At 61.1% G+C, this 16832-nt stretch overlaps 1 protein-coding gene across 2 annotated transcripts in view; it reads left to right on the top strand.

The window, feature by feature from the left end:
* Positions 1-16832, top strand: part of SRCIN1 (SRC kinase signaling inhibitor 1) — a gene marked incomplete at its 5' end in the record, with an annotated part of 66578 nt that overhangs the window by 26631 nt on the left and 23115 nt on the right. For both annotated transcript variants that reach the window (XM_081109627.1, XM_081109626.1), the window contains 9 exons: positions 871-969; positions 7617-7640; positions 11706-11901; positions 12504-12702; positions 13172-13265; positions 13731-14578; positions 15638-15730; positions 15976-16019; positions 16281-16468. In XM_081109627.1, coding sequence (XP_080965753.1) covers positions 871-969; positions 7617-7640; positions 11706-11901; positions 12504-12702; positions 13172-13265; positions 13731-14578; positions 15638-15730; positions 15976-16019; positions 16281-16468 — 1785 coding nt within the window. The remainder of the gene's footprint in view (positions 1-870; positions 970-7616; positions 7641-11705; positions 11902-12503; positions 12703-13171; positions 13266-13730; positions 14579-15637; positions 15731-15975; positions 16020-16280; positions 16469-16832) is intronic.

Raw genomic sequence — 16832 nt, 5'->3', positions numbered from 1 at the left:
CTTGGCTGCCGACCTGACAGCCAAGGTGGTGGCCACAAGGGGCAGCAGGCCTGTGAGAGAAGATGTGCGTGAGTTTGAGGGCCTCGTCCCTGTCTGGCATGTTCTTTGGCAGTGAGGAGGCATCCAGTAAACACGTAGGAAATGAATCAAAGCCCAGCCATTCACTCTCAAATTCATTCCTTTATTCATCAACTCATTCATTCCCTCCCCGAGTGTAAGTGGGTGGGACCTGCCGCCGGTTCGCTGGCCATGGAGTGCTCAGTGCCTCCGAGGAGTGCTGGCTCAGTAAATATTTGTGGAATGAATGAAGATGGGAGAATCTGAAGATGCGGAGGGGGAGAGGGCCATGGGAATCAGAAGGGGATGGGCTTTGAGCCTTAGGTGTGGTGTGGCCTTGAGGTGGGAAGAGAGTTGATCCCTCTGAGAAGGCCAGGGAGAAAGCCGGGGCGGGGAAGGAGGCACAGTGGGCGCTGGGCGCTGGGCGAGGCCCCCTGCCCATGGTTCTCATCTCTGTGAGGTAGGAAGTGACACCCTCAGTGAGGAGGGAATGAGAGCTGGAGGAGGGGCGAAGTGGGGAGCAGCTCCCTGGCAGAGTGTGCGAGGAGGCCGTGGAGAAGTGAAGAGAAGGACCTCAGGAGTAGCTGATGGGGAAGCTTCTCCCCTGGCCTAGGGAGCCCCTCCTCTGACAGGAGGGAGACGTGCAGAAACAGACCAAGGGCTCTTAGGGACCCTGCCTCCCCTCCGGAAGGGACTAGTCATGCTGCAGGGGCCCTCTGCCGGGGAGAGAACGCCCCTTCCTGCCCCGTCACAGCCCCCCAGCGGCTCCTGCCCGCTCCCCCTAATGGGGTGTCCCCCCCTTCGCACACACAGGTTGGCGGCTGGACCGTGGACCCCGTGTGCCTTCTCAGCTCCCTCTGCTCCCACCTCCATGGCGACTCCGCCCCCTCCGGGGCTGGCCAGCCGGCCCAGGTGAGTCACCCGCCTCCACCCCAACCCCAAACCCATGGCGGAGTTTGGCTTTGGGGAGGATTTTTTTTGGAGGGGGGCTACCCAGGAGTTTTATTTTGCATCCTTTTCTCTTAGGCAGGACTCTCCCATTTTCAGGAGATTCTTATGCCCTGTTCTCTCCCGGATGGTTGCCTAATTCCTATCACTCCCTCTCCAGACCTGTGCGAAGGTTTGGCTTTGGGGAAGGAATTTTTTGAGGGGGAATACTCAGGTTTTGGAAACATTTTTGTGTTCTTTTCGTCTTCAAACAGGAGTCCCTTCCCCAGGAGTCTTATGCCCTGAATGTAATTCCCACCGACTGCAGGTCATCTCCTCCCCCCCCCCCCCCACCCCCTTCCATCTCTGAGCAGACCCACCCTTCCCTGATGTCTTATCACCAGGGAGTTCTTCCTGATGTCTCTCTCCCACCCTTCTTGCTACATTCAAGGCTTAGTTTCAAAATTGGAAGAGGATGTTGGCATCTGGGCATTGGTCCTGAAGTGGTTTTCTGCTTCTCCATCAGGCCTGTTTCCCTGATGGGAAGATGGATCTTACCTTAGACAGGGGCGCACGTAGGCAGGCGTGGGCTCTCAGCTCAGGCCAGAACATGGCTATGGGAGAAAGCTAGGCATCTGAGGGCCAAATGGGGAGGAGGGCGTCAGGGAGTCCGAGTTGCCAAGAGGGGCTTCAACTTGGTGTTCAGCTTTAGGCGGCAGAGGAGGTGTGGAGGCAGGGGAGCCAACGGGTCGTCGCTCACATACCTGGCTCCTCTGGGGGAGGGGCAGCAAGCCTGGACTTTGGTAAGAATTAGAAGAGAAAATGTGACAGCCTAGGGAAGGAGGAGGCTCCGGAGCACCGACGGTTTAGCCGAGTGAACTCAAGTCTAGCAACAGGTTGGCATGTCTTGGCATCACTCACAGGGCATTCAGCCCACTTCCCTTCCTGGCATCCCGCCCCATCTTGACTGAACTTCGGGGAACAAAGATGTGTCTGCCCCCAAGACTGAATGGCAAGTGGGACGGGCTTGTCCTGTGTGGCAAGTGCACGTGTAGGCCAAAATGGGGCTGGAACAGGGATGGTGATGAGGCAGGGGACACAGGCTGTGCCTGGGGCATGCAGAGGCCTCCCTAGATGGCGTGTCTTGGGTTAGATGGGGGTGGGGTGATGGCCAGGAGTGAGGTTGGACTTGGTGAGCTCAGCTGTCCCAAGATGAGGGGTTCTAGGCCTGCCCGCCTCTGCCTCTGACGGAGGCAGGAGAGCTTGAAGGGACCTCGCCCCAGACCTTGGAGTCGCTGAGAGAAGTGGCTGTGCCCAGGGTGTTGTCATCACTTGATATTTAGCGCATATCAGAGGCTGCAGTCCCCATGGCGGAGTCGGAGGCTCCTTTTGTGAAGCGCAGGACCAGAGTTCAGCAAGTGCCAGTCCCACAGCCGAGCAGGATCAGAAACCATCAAGGCAGCAGGCATCCTAGGCCTCCCAGACTTGGCTGGGAATTGAGTCCTGGTGGAACCAAAGGCCGCGGTGCAAGTGCACTGCTGGGAGAGGCTGTGAGCTCACTGGTGGCGGGTCAGGGGGCAGGACATTCTCCTCCCCCACCTGCCCAGACCTGTGGGGGTGGGGTGGGGGCCTGGCGAGGACCCTGGGGCCCGGGCCGACGCGAGATTCAAACCACAGCCCCTCCCCCGCTTCCACCGGGCTGGCCGACCTCCCTCCCCCTCCTGCAACCCGAGTCCCGGGCGGCGGGCCGGAGTATCGGGTGACGGCAGCGCAGCCGCTACCCTCCGCGGCTCCGCGGCTCCTCGGCGGGGCTGCGCCCGCGGGGCCGCGCGGGGAGGGGGCCGGAGAGGATGTGCGCGGCCGCGCGCCGCGCCGCGCCAGGTGGAGTCGTGGTTACCGAGGCGACCGGGGCCCGGGCCCGCTCCGCGGCGGCGGCTCTCGCATTGCAGCAAAGGGCACCGGCGGCGGCGGCGGCTGCGGAGGTGGCCGGGGGAGGGGAGAGCCCGGGCGGGTGGGAGCAGGGGCCGCCCTCCCTCCCCCGCCCGACGCGGAACCTGGGGCCGGGGGCCCCGGCGCAGGCACCTGTGGCCGCAGGTAAGGGGAGCGGAGCGGCGGCGGGTGTCGGGGTCGCCGCCTCGGGCAATGCGGGGAGCGGGGACACGGAGATGGGGGGGGGCGCTCCGAGGCGGCGAGGCGCCGTCGGGGGTGGGGTTGCGGAGGCCGTTGCGGTTCCAGCTCCCTGAGAAACGCCCCCTTCCCTCCCCCACCGGGTTTACAGCCTTCGGCGTGGGCCGGGCCCCCACCCCAAATGCCGTGGGCGCCCCCTCCCCCAACCTCGGAAAGTCATGACCTTCCGGGGGTGCACCTCGCCCCCGGCGCAGGTCCCACGGCAGCCTCCCTCCCCGCCCCCCTGCGCGCGCGCACACACACACACACACACACACACACACACACACACTCTGCAGGGAAGGGCTGGGAGATGAGTGTCAGGGGGCGCACGGAGGGGCGGGTCGAGCATGTGCGCGGCGCTGGGAGGTGGTGCCCGCAGGGCGCGTTCTGTGGCCCAGCCGAGGGGCCGGTGTTGACGCGGACGGTGCTCCCAGGAAGGAGTTGAGAGGTGGGTGTGTGCGCCGGGGCAGCGGGCCAGGGAGTGAGGAGCCGGGGTGAGACCGGCTGGTTGTCCGCCCTGCCCTCCCTTGAGGATGCGTTGTAGGGGCTCGAGGTCAAGGAGGGGTCAGGCACTCACCTAGCAGACAGGGGGCATCTGCCCAGGGGAGGGGCAAGACCTCAGCCTCTGGCTGGGCTCAGGCTCCCCGGGGAGAGGGGAGCAGCTGCCAGGGACAGGAAGAACCCCACTAAGGACCCCAGGGCGGGGGAGGGAGGGAGTTAACTCCCCCTCCCCCAGAGGGAAGAAGCTGTTTTCTCTTCTCTGGGGTGGGGGGGTGGGGGGGGTTTGAGGACTCCCTGGCCTTGCTCCCTTGGGTCCTGGAGCAGCTCCCCTCCCCCGTTTCTGAAAGCCTTGTCCCTAGAGAGAGATGGAGGGCGTCTGTGTTACCCTCTGATAACAGCTGACAGCTTCCTGGCGCCTGGAAGAGTCTTTGCTACTCTGTTAGCCATGGTAGGGTCTCCCTACTCAACCCGTTATTTGCCTTCTCACTGTCTGCTGGGAGGGAGACCCCTCCCTGACTAGAGGTATTGGAGGTTTTGGCTTGGGCTGGGGGGTCCCACCTCTCCTGGGCCCTCCCTGTCCTCTGCCCTCCTTCCAGGGGGTTTGTGCTGGGAAATCCCTAGATCAGTGGTTCTCAACCTTCCTAATGCCGCGACCCTTTAATACAGTTCCTCATGTTGTAGTGACCCCCAATTTCATTGTTACAAATTGAACATAATTAAAGCATAGTGATTAATCACAAAAACAATATGTAATTATATATGTGTTTTCCGATGGTCTTAGGCGGCCCCTGTGAAAGGGTCGTTTGACCCCCAAAGAGGTCGTGACCCACAGGTTGAGAACCGCTGCCCTAGGGAAAGGCCCAGAGGCTGAGCGGTGCTGGGTCCCAGGAGATGGAGGGTGTGGTGCGGGATGAGAGTGATCAGAGACACACCCCCCTCCCTCGGGCTGGTCCCATTCTCCTGGCATTAATTCATAGTCAAATATCTGTTGAGGGTCTGCTATATACCAGGCACTGTGATGGGCATAGCAGGAGCAACAGACAACCAGGAAGAGGGTGAGGAGGTGAAGGGTGCTGGAGGCTGGGTGGGGAGCCCCGCTTTAGTGAACAGGGGAGGAGCCCTCTACTCCATCACCCAGGGCTGTCCCACGGGTTTCACACCCTGGGAAGAGACAGAGCATCCCCAAGGACCTCCCCTGAGTTCCCCCTCCGAGGACCCTGAGTTGCCAGGAGACCGTCTCATTCCTGATGGGGCCAACGTGGAAGAGGCTCATTCCTCCCACTTTGCAGAGGAGGATGGGCAGGATCCACTCAGCGTGCTCTACAGGCAGAGCCCAAAGTCCCGGGACGGTGGTGGTAGCCTCACTGCAAGTTCGCCAAGCACCAGCAAAGCAACCCTCCCATCTCTACCCTCTGGTGGGACTTTTCCTGCGGCACCGATGCCCTCAGTCCTTCCCCGGCCCCAGCTTGTAACCCCTCTCTTGCAGGTCTGCCTGCCCCATGGATGTGCCTAGCCTTGGGACCCCGAGGTAGGCCCGTGTTGAGGGCACAGCCAGTGTGGCTGTGGACAGGCCCCATCCCTGTCACCCCCAAGAGGCACGAGGTGGGCCCCAGCCATCTGCACACACGGAATTGGCTGTGCTGACATTGGGGGCTGGATGGAGGGGGCCATCTTCTGCCTCTTTTGAATCAGGAGTACACCCACCTGACACATGATGTTTGGGATCATGGGCATGGGACAGTGGCTGAGGTGGCCAGAGGCCCCTGACCTCGCTATTGGGGGGTGGGGTGGGAGGAGGGATGAGACTCCCTCTGTATGTGTGGGTACTGCTTCCTGTGTTTCTGCATCTGGCATGTGTCTGTATTCATACGTGAGTGGGCTCTGTGACCCTGTCGGGGACATTGGGGTGGGAGTGGGGGGTGTGAATGGTGCCGGTGCCTCTGTTTGTGACTGGAGTGTGTGTGAGCAAGTCAGGGTCCTGTGGGAGTGCACCCGTTTGTGAATGAGTTGGGGTGGTGTACGAACAGATAGCTCTGCCTCTGAGTTTGCTTGTTTCCGGGGTTGTTTCTGACCATGGGGGGATGCGCGTGTCTTTTTGGGGGGGTGTTCTGTTGCTCTGGATGTGCTTGCAGTGATGTCCTTCTCGAGTCTGTGCAAGGGCTCAGCGTGGGGCCTGCGTGTTGCCGGGCGCTGTGGGGGGCCCTGTGTGCTCAGGGTAATGGTGGTGGTGGACGAGGGACAGCAGCCTTCTCTGCAGAGCCGTCCATCATCCCTGGGGCTGCAGACATGACTCTCATCATAAACCTTCCTGTGCCCTCTGCCTGGCTCTGCTGGCCCCCACGTGTCCACTCTCTCTGCTACCCCTCCCCTTCCCAAGGCCACAGGCGGCTGTGGCAAGAGCCTGTCACTCCAGCCCCGCGCCTCCCCTCAGCACCTGTGGGCATCCCCTGGCACCGATGGGGGTGGCATGTGTCCATAGATTGTTCCAGGCACTGGCTAGGGCACAGACTTCATTGTCCCCCTCCCCTGCCTGCCATGTTACTATTTTTTTGCATCTCTGGGAGCCAATGCCAAAAGGAGAGCTGGGGATTGTGGCTCAGATGGGGGTAGATGGGGGTGGCCCTGGAGAGTGAACCTCATTATCCCACCCACACCCTAAAGGTCTAACTCAGGGCAAGCCTCCATTCCAGCAAGGCCCCTCCACGCAGCCCCTGACCAACTCCTCTTTGTCTTGAAAGCGTTCAGATGGCCCCGGATGCCCTAATGTTGTTTTCTTCTCCCACTGGGGGCCCGCAGTGTCCCTCCTCCCTGCCAGGGGCTCTGAGGCTTGGGGAATCTTGTTTGCTGGTGCCAGGCACCCCAGGGCCAGGCCATCTGCTGCCTCTTGTCTTCCTGCTGAGGCTGGCACCGGCCAGCAGGGTGCCTTCAGCTTTGCCAAGAACCAGCCAGGCCCCCGGCCACGCCTTCCTGTCCTCAGCAATCTGAAGGGGCCTTCTGGCCTCCGGGGAAGGCAGGGCGACCCCAGGTTATTGTGAATGAGGAGGAATCTGAGCCTCCATCCCTTTCAGAGGCTCAAGGAGCCTCCTCTTTCATCTATCCGGCCACAGGGATTGCCCCTGCTCCCACGGACCCCAACTCCCTCCGTTGCCCGTGGCTCCCACTCATTGCCCAGGGCTGTACGGTGACTGGCATCTGTCCACCTTCCTCTAGAATCCAGGTCTATCATGTTGACAGGCCTCCCTCCACTACCTGCCCCATCAGCCCTCCTGGGGTCCACTTCTGACCTCACTGTGCTTCACTCAGATGCCTTCGCGCATCCCACCTGCTAAATCTACATAATTTGGCTCAGCATTTAAGCCCACTCATCCGGCCCCAGCCCCCTCTTTGTAGCCTAATCTGCTACTTGCCCAGACCCTGCGCCTCAGCCAGCCTGGACAGTGGACTATTCCCTCAACACACCCTCCCCTTGCCTGGCCCAGGGCACTTGCCCACGCTGTCCCCTCCGCTCAGCATGCCTTTGTCCAATCTGAGCTACTCATTTTTCAAGACCTAGTTTAAATGCCACCTCCTCCGGGAAGATTTCCCTGGCCTGCCACCAGCAGCTGCCACTGCGTTGATCCTGCAGCTCCAGTTCATCTCTGTCAGGGTCTCCTGGGTTCCCTATACCACGGTCATCGGCGCCTTTTCCCATCTGTACCTCTCTGAGGACAGTTACTGTGACGAGAGTGTGCGGCTTGTAAACAGTGGGAGGGGTTCTCCCCTCCCCACTAGCAGGCCCGGAGCCGGCCTGGGTCTCAGTAGAGAATGGGATGTACCCAGGCAGAGCTTCCTCCCTGCTCCTGGGAGGGTTGAGGGCCCCTGTCCCAGGGCTGAGTGCTGAGCTCCAAAGGTCTCTAACCCACCCCTGCGCCCCTCTCCCCTCCCGACCCCATCATAACCATCTCTTCTCTTATTTCCATCAGCAGCCAAACTACTGGAGTTTCAAGGTCAGTGTGTGGTGCTTCCGCTTCCATGACAACTGCATGTGCCCTCCCACCCTCCCCCTCCCTGCACACGCTTTGCGCAGGGGTGTGCGACTGCACGGGACCTTCTGGTGCGGGCGGAGGGCTTTGGGGTGCAGGCTGTGACTGCTGCTTTGAGGGACTCTGGGTTCACCTGCCAGGGGCTGGTGGATCCAGTGCTGGAATTTGGGCCACCCCTGAGGGGGATCTGAGGAGGGATTCCCAGGCCAGGCCTGCTGGTTCTGAGGCTGGGCCTGGATCCCATCATCTTGTGGAGGGGCCTGTTCTCTGAACTCAGATCCTGAAACTCCATCTTCCAGGGAGGCCTGTGACTATGATGGGCCCCTCATCCTGTTCTTACTTCCCACGATGGGGAGCTGGTCAGGGCCAGGCAAGAGACTCACAGTCCTACACCCCCAAACCTGTTGCCCATGTGGAGGGCTGGGCTCAGGGCTGGGTGCCTTCCTGCCTCCTCAGGAGAGACCGGGCTGTCAAAAGCCGAGGAGCTGTCTGCCCCTCCAAGGGCATCCTGCGGCCCTGGGAGAGCCCCTTTGGGTGCCTTTGCCATCTTTCCTGGCACCCAGGCCCAGAGCTGAACCAAGTTAGACTGATGCTTGTGTCCTAGTCTCCAGCCCCTCGAGTCCCAAGCGTCATGACAGGGGGTGGGAAGTATCCATCCCAGACTCCCCAGTGTCGTCTTGCTCCAAGCATCTTGTTGGCACGCATTCTCCCAGAGAGAAGACGTCCTTGAATTAGAGAATCGTGGAATAGAACCATGGCGTCAGTCATGGCCTTTCTGGAGGGGACAGTAGCGTGTAGTGGTTTAATCCGAGAGCCAGACCACCTGGTGGTGAATTCCAGTTTGCTACTACCCAGCCAGGTGACCTGACCTGAGGCAAGTTACCTAATCCCCTGGGCCTCGGTTTCTCCTCTGTAAAATGGCACAACAACATCTGCATCATAGAGCTGTTGTGCAGAGAGAAGAAATGAGATACTACATGTCACAGGCACAGTGCCTGGCTCAGAGGGAGCCCTACATGGTCGCTCACCTCATTCTCTATTAGAATCATGGACGCTGCTTGATTCCTAAATCAGAATCACATTGGGAACTTCTAAAAAAAAAATCTTGAACCCCAGGCCCCAACCCTAAGAGATTCTGATTCAGTGAATGCGGGGACCTCAAAAGTGTTTTTAAAAAGTTCCCAAATGGGGCCCTGGCCGGATAGTTCAGTTGGTTAGAGCGTCGTCTCAATATGCCAAGGTACATACAAGAATCCACCAATGAATGCATAAATAAGTGGATCTCTCTCTCTCTCTCTCTCTCTCTCTCTTACTCAAGTCAATAAGCAGCCCAGTTGGCGTGGCTCAGTGGTTGAGTATGGTTGAGCATCTACCTATGAACCAGGAGGTCAGGGCATATACCCAGAGTGTGGGCTCGATCCTCAGTGTGTGTGTGTGTGTGGGGGGGGGGGGGGTACAGGAGGCAGCTGATCAATGACTCTCTCTCATTATTGATGTTTCTATCTCTCTCTCCCTCTCTCTTCTCTCTGAAACCAATAAAAATATATATATTTTAAAAATTAGTAAGAAAAAAAAAGTTCCCAAATGACTCTGCCCCAGTCTGGAGAGTGTTCGGGAACCTCAGATCCTAGTCTGACGGCCTCACTCAAGGTCCCTCCACCTGATCTCAGACCAGGAGCCATGGGCTCCCCGGAACATCTCCGGTGACAGGTTCTCACTGCTTCCCACCGAGCCCCTTTCCTGCCTTTGGAGGGCTCTCTTGAATTCCTGCTTGGTTTTCTTGCCATCTCCCTCTTTTCTCTGCCCTGTTCTCACCCTAGGGATGGAGAGAAGTGCAAACAGGCTTTCTCTCTTCTCAAGAGGGTTTTCTACAAGGGCTGTGAGACTAGAAAGGTGCCCCTGGGGCCGGGATGGAGAGAGGAACTGGTGGGGCAGGGAATGTGGGCATCTCTTTCCCAGGGTCCCCTGGGCAGGGTCCTGCCTTCTCAGGAGCCAGTGGTCTCTAGGATCCCCTTCATTCTAGCCCCTGTTCCATCTTCATACTGGCACCTCACTAGTGCGCCCCCCCCCCACCCCCCCGCCTCAAGCCACCGTGGCCATCCCTTGTTCTTCATCCCTGCTAGCTGCTCATTCCGCCTGAACTCTGTAGCCCCTCATCCACACCAGCCTGGCAACCACTGAACTTGCAGTTGCCTGGCAACCTCATGACCACCAGACCAGACATGGTTCTCCACACTGCCTCAGGGCTGAGGTGAGAGAGAAGGGGACAGGCTGGCATTGGTGGTCAGCCCAGATCAGTCTTGGCACAGGCACCCCCCCCCCCCCAGTTCCTACACTGCCTTCCTCCTCCCCAGACCCATGCCCACTCACTGGGTAAGGCATTGTACTTGAGGCCCCTTGAGGCCTCCATATTTGTCCTTCCACATCCCCTGAGCCCTTGAGGCCACTCTGGGGACAGCTGGGCACATTGCCCATCAGAGGAAGATGCTCTCTCGTTTCAAGAGTGCTAATCCAATTGGAACATTAAATTGAGTTAATATGAAGATGGAGATTAATTAGGGGTTAATCAGGATTTGGGGAAGAAGAGGGCTGGGGAGGAGAATAAATGATTCCTTTTTAGAGGTACTTTTACTGTGTGTTTTTTTAAATTATAAAAATGATTATTCTGATTGTGCAAAATTCACCCAGCAGAAAAGGTATAAAGTAAAAAGTGACTGCTCACTTCGGCAGCACAGGTACTCAAATTGTGAATGGCACGGAGAAGGTTAGCACAAGGATGACACGAAAACTCGTCACAGGGAAAGGTGTCTCAACCCCGAGATAACCAGTGTTAATCGTTTTGAGTGGTTTTTGTTTAAAATGGGCAATTGATTTTATAGAAAAACAGAATTGGGCAAAATGATTTTTTCCTGAGAATATATGTATATATAGCACACATATATATATCATGCAACATAACATGGGATGGTGTAGATCTGACTCATTACCTTTCTCCCTTAAATGAATGAGTTTCTGACAACGACCAGGCTTGAGGGGAGGGGCTGAGGCAGAATGGCAGGAGCTGTGGTTGAGTGATAGCCTTAAAAGCAGGTTCTTTATGTGCGATAGAAATCAGGGTGACTTGTCCCCCACAGAGAGTAATCGAACTGGTGTGGGAAGGGAATGGGCACTGGGTAACACCCTTCCCCAGCCCCGGCCAGACCTTACCTTCAGCTGTAGCTTTGGGACAAGAGGCGGCTGTGCTGGGTTCCAGGGGAGGTGTTTGGGGAAGGCTAGCTGGTTGGCTGTGCAGCAGCATGTGCCTTGCAGGGAGGGGCTAAGGCCTAGCACTTATGCCATGTATGTGCGTGGATCACACAGGCTTAGCATGTACACTGCATGTAATAGGCAGGTCATCTGTTTGAAACTGGGGTCCGACTGGCTTTGGGGGGGGGGGGGGGTTGGGATGGTTTTCCCAGTAAACCCGTGGACATTGTGCACAGCTCAGTGAGGGCCCATACCCCAGCCCCCCCTGAGCTGGGATCCTGGGGTCCCTAGCTCTCTTTGCTTTCTCCTTGGGCCCTGCCTCCTGCCCCAACCCAACTCCCTGAACTCCACAAAGGATAAATTCGCCGCTCACCAACCCGCCGCTTAGCTTAATTAATGTCTGGAACTAATGCCCCAATTTGCTCAACGATTCTGCTGCTCACTCACCTCGGTGACAAATTTGTGTTGTTGTTCTCTGGAAGCTTAAAATAGCAGGCGTGCCCATGGCTCCTGCTCCGACCGCTTCTTGTGTGGCTTCCCAGGGTGCCGAGTCCTTGGCCCCATCCTTCCCTGCTGGGTGTCCCAGGGAGGCCCAGGCCCCAGGAGGCGGGGAACTCTCTTGCAGCCACACAGCCAAGTCTGGGATCCAGGAGACCTTCCTGTGCGTGTCTGTCGCTGGCAGGGGCTGGGGGGGAGGGGGGGGAGGTGCCCGCACCTGGGTGGGGGCAGCGGGCAGAGCGAAGGGCTCTCGCTCCATTCTTCTCACCCGCCTTGCCCCTCCAGACCCGCAGCTCACGCCACACTCAGGGAGCCCAGCCAGGGCTGGCAGACCAGGCAGCCAAGCTGTCCTACGCCTCAGCTGAGTCGCTGGAGACCATGTCGGAGGCCGAGCTGCCTCTGGGCTTCAGTAGGATGAACCGCTTCCGACAGAGCCTGCCCCTCTCCCGATCTGCCAGCCAGAGCAAGCTGCGCTCACCAGGTACCGCCTGCCGACCATCCTCCTCCGGCCTGTGGCTCCTCCCTCCGCTCCGCTCGCCCTGTAGCCCTCTTCTTCTCCTGGACCATCCATCTCTCTTCAACCACCTTCCTAGAAGCCTCTGCCTCCCTTCCCGCCTCTCCGCCCCAGCGATCTCCTCCCCTCAGAGCCTCTCCCTCCTTGGTTTCTCTTCCCAGCCCTCTTCCAGCTCTCTCCCCTCACCCCTCCATCATCTCTCCCACCCCTCAGCATCCCCTGCCCCCCCCTCTCCTTTAGCCCTCTCACTCGCCCTCTTCAGCAGCCCCCCTTCATAACCTCCCTTCTCACCCCTCTCCCCATCAGCAACGACTCTCCCCAGTTTCTGTCCCACCTGCTCTCGCCCCCAATTCCATTTCCTTCTCTAGGCTGCAAGCTGCCTGGGGTCAAGGAGGTGCCCGGGGAGGCCCGCAGCATGAGGAGCGCCTGGGTGCACCTGCACCCCGGGGTGGGGGCGGGTCTCAGGCCCTGCCTCTGCGGGACCGGCGTGGCCCCCGAAGGCCCCCCTCGCTCTCCCGGCGGGCGGCGTGGAGGCGGTGGCGGCCGCACTAACAGCGTCTCCTTCGCAGGGGTGCTCTTCTTGCAGTTCGGGGAAGAGACTCGGCGCGTGCACATCACGCATGAAGTCAGCAGCCTGGACACGCTGCACGCGCTCATCGCGCACATGTTCCCGCAGAAGCTCACCATGGGCATGCTCAAGTCGCCCAACACCGCCATCCTCATCAAAGACGAGGCCCGCAACGTCTTCTACGAGCTGGAGGACGTCCGGTGGGCGTGGCCCCGGCGGGGGCGGTGGGTGGGTGGGGGGGGGGGAGAATGGGTGGGCTTCCCGGTACTTCTCGGTGGCGGGCTTGACTTCGAAGGCCATTCTTTAGCCAGCAGGGGGCTAAGCCGGGGACCGACCCAGCGCCAGCCCTTCCTCTCTCCGCCCCGCCCCTTCCCCGCGTCTCAGCCCCACCTCCTCCCCTCCGAATCCCCTGTGCGCTCCCCCAGCCTTGAGCTAACCTGACACGGGCTGTGAGCCCAGGAGGTGACGGGAGGGAGGCTGCTGGGTGGGTGTGTGTGTTGGGAGGGTGTGGGTGGCAGGTAACGCGAGGCAGACAGGCCACTGAGCCAGGGGTTAGGAAGGGGTTGGGCTCCTGGCCCCTCTCGCCGCCCCCTCCCCTCTCCCTGGAGTAGCTGCCCCTCCTCCACGCAGAGCTGGGGGATGGTGACTTGTGATCCTCCCGCCCTCCAGGGACATCCAGGACCGCAGTATTATCAAGATCTATAGGAAGGAGCCGCTCTACGCCGCCTTCCCCGGCTCACACCTCACCAATGGGGACCTCCGGGTACGGCTGGGGGTGCCCGGGGCATGGGGCGGGGGCTGGGCAGATGGGGTCCAGGAGCTCAATCCCTTGTCATCAGGGACCAGGGCCAGTTTTGGAGAAAGGAACATAGAGACTGAAGCAGAGGGGCCTCCATTAGTTGTGGGGTCAGGTGGGGGTCTCTCCTCTCCCGGGTTCCTGCCCCCCCCCCCCACCTCCTCCATCCGCTCAGGATTTCGCCAGCAGGCCTCCAGCTATCCTAGGCGACCCTTCCAGGAACCACTCCTTCCCGCTGGGCCTCCCCACCCCGCACCCTGGGGCTGCGGGTGGTCCCTCGGGTGCCACTTCTCCCTCCATCTGGAAGCGAGGGAAGGCAGAGAACAGAAGGGACTTCCCAAGAGTCGCGGGGGGCGGGGGAGATACCGGCTCCCCAAGCAAGGACCCCCTGCGTGACCAGCCCCGTGGGGTCCCGGACTGTCTTCCGCACAGAGAGAGATGGTGTACGCGTCCAGGGAGTCGTCCCCCACGCGGCGCCTCAACAACCTGTCGCCCGCGCCGCACCTGGCCTCCGGCTCGCCGCCGCCCGGGCTGCCGTCGGGGCTGCCGTCGGGCTCCCCGTCGCGCTCGCGCCTCTCGTACGCCGGGGGGCGCCCGCCCTCCTACGCGGGCAGCCCGGTGCACCACGCGGCGGAGCGGCTGGGAGGCGCCCCCGCCGCCCAGGGCGTCAGCCCCAGCCCCAGCGCCATCCTGGAGCGGCGAGACGTGAAGCCGGACGAGGACCTGGCGAGCAAGGCGGGGGGCATGATGCTGGTGAAGGGGGAGGGCCTCTACGCCGACCCCTACGGGCTGCTCCACGAGGGGCGCCTGAGCCTGGCCGCGGCCGCCGCCGACCCGTTCGCCTACCCGGGGGCCGGCGGCCTCTACAAGCGCGGCTCGGTGCGCTCGCTCAGCACCTACTCGGCCGCCGCGCTGCAGTCCGACCTGGAGGACTCCCTGTACAAGGCGGCGGGCGGGCCCCTCTACGGCGACGGCTACGCCTTCCGCCTGCCGCCCTCGTCGCCGCAGAAGCTGAGCGACGTGGCCGCGCCCCCCGGGGGCCCCCCGCCGCCGCACAGCCCCTACTCGGGGCCGCCCAGCCGCGGCTCGCCCGTCCGCCAATCCTTCCGCAAAGACTCGGGCTCCTCCTCGGTCTTCGCGGAGAGCCCGGGAGGCAAGGCCCGCAGCGCCGGGGGCTCCTCGACGGCCGGAGTCCCCCCTCCCGAGCTCTTCCCCGGGCCCGGGGAGCGCCCGCTCGTTGGGTTCGGGCCGCCCGTGCCAGCGAAGGACACAGAGACCAGGTAAGGGAAGCTGGCGAGGTCTCAGGCCGTGGGGGTGGCGGAGACGGCACTGCAGCGTCTGTGGAGGGTGGTGCTCTGGTCTCTGAGACCCTGGGGTCCTCTGTAGACCTGGGGTCGTAGGGGGGTCGCCGGAGTACCTTGTGGCAGGGAAGGCAATGGAGAGACGGACGGGCCACTTTCCTTCTGTCCATAAGCACTTAGGGGTGGACACGGGGCCCTAAGGCCTCTGGAGACCTGGGCTTGCATTCGTCCCCCGAGCCTGTTTTCCTAACCCCCAAACCGAGGCTGCATCAGCTCTAATCGTTAGAGCCTTTCTTGCCCAAACAGAATGTGCAGCCCGGAGCTGTCCAGCACGGGGCCTGCTGAAGTTCACCAGGGAGGGGGTGCTGGTTAGAAGTAGGGGTGGGGAGGAGGTCCATTCAGTGAGGTGGCCTCCGATTGGGGGGGAACTCGTGCTCATCACTCAGCTCCTTCCCAAGGATGCAGGGCTGGAGGAGGTGACGGGCACTGACCTGTCTGTCCCCCGCTGCCCCCGGGCAGTGCTGCTGGGAGGTGAGAAGTGATTTGCATTCACACAGCTCTCTTGTGGCCTGTGTGCCAGGCAGTGCACTGGACACTGTCAATGCCAAGTTGGGCAAACCCGGTTCTGCCCTGTTTAGTGGGGGAGATGCATTAAAAAATGCGTGCACTTCCCGTGGGAGGGTGTACAGGGATTCCTCAAGGCAGCTGGGGGCTCTGGGCTGGATTTAGAGAGGAGGACATTCCAGGCAAAGGGAGAACGTGTGGAGGCACTGAGAGGCAAGGGTGGGGCCCATTAGGGAGCCAGTGGTGAGAGATGAGACTGCGGAGGGAGGGGGTGACTGTCGGATGGAGACGGGCTTACCAATGTTATATGGGGATGGGGGGGGGGGCTTGATCCTTAGTTGTTGGGGCCCTTGGAATTGTCTGTGTGCTGGTGGCTGGAGGGAATGGTATTTCCTCTAATTATTAATCTTAGCAATGGTCAGAAGGGACCCCATGCCTGAACAAGGGTTTGCTCAAAGCCACCGTCCTCCCCAGGGAGCGCATGGAGGCCATGGAGAAGCAGATTGCCAGCCTCACAGGCCTGGTGCAGAGCGCCCTGCTGCGAGGCTCGGAGCCCGAGACCCCCAGGTGAGGCTGCTCCCAGCACCAGGCAGGGCCCGTAGCTGGGGCAAGAGGGAGGGAGCGTGGGCAGCAGGGGCCCCGGGCTCAGCTCTGCCAGTGACTCTCCGTGTGACTCTGGGTGTGAGTCCCTTCCTTTCTCTGGGCTCCATCCTGAGATCTGGGGCCTGGAGAGTATGGTGAGGTCTCACCCAGCTTTGACTGCCTGGGGCCAGCCTGGACCCTCTGATGGCCCTCTTTTCCCTGTGCCACAGCGAGAAGATCGAAGGCTCCAATGGAGCAGCCACGCCCTCAGCACGTGAGTGACCCTGCTCTCCTCCCCTTAAACGTTCCGAGCCTCAGATTACCAATCTGTAAACAATACTTGAAAGGAAAATGAGTAGTCACCTTAGCCCAAGAAGTCTTTTTGCCCTGACGCCCCACAGGAGGGCTGACTACCATCTGGGGCAGGGAGTCAGAGCCACGTGCCTCTGTTGCTACTGTGTGTGGGGGGGGACGACCTGGCCTCAACGCCTCCAAGCTCATGGTTTGTTCTCCCATCCGCACGGCCCCTCTGCAGCCTGCGGGTCCGGCAGCCGGAGCAGCGGGGCCACCCCAGTGTCCGGCCCTCCCCCACCCTCAGCCAGCAGCACCCCCGCGGGGCAGCCCGCTGCCATCAGCCGTTTGCAGATGCAGCTGCACCTGCGCGGCCTGCAGAGCAGCACCAGCGACCTGCGCGGCCAGCTGCAGCAGTTGCGGAAGCTCCAGGTACCGCCCCCTCCGGGGCCCCGCCCCTCTGAACCCACCCACTTGTGCGGAAACTCCCCCCCCCCCGGAAGTCCGGCCCCGTCCCCTACTCCCTCTATCGAGTCCCTGCCGATCACTGGGCCCCTCTCCGAACGCTTCTCCCCTTCCCCTTCCTTGAGTTCTGCCCCCTCGCTGAATCTCTGTGCCCTGACCAAGCCCATCCCTCGGCTGTGTCCCCGACACTGAGCCCTTCTTCCCCGTCCCTGAATCCTTACCGCGCTCCTGGAACCCCCGTCCAGCCCACGGAGCCGCCCTCCTGCCCCCCCCCCCCCGCCAGCTAGTACTCAGGGACGCCCCAGTCCCCCTTTTCCCTCCCCCACCCTGC

Source organism: Myotis nattereri (genome assembly GCF_964212035.1).
Source record: "Myotis nattereri genome assembly, chromosome: 16".
NCBI classification, from domain to species: domain Eukaryota; kingdom Metazoa; phylum Chordata; class Mammalia; order Chiroptera; family Vespertilionidae; genus Myotis; species Myotis nattereri.
Note: the sequence above shows the minus strand (reverse complement) of the source record. Positions and strands in the feature narration are given on the sequence as shown.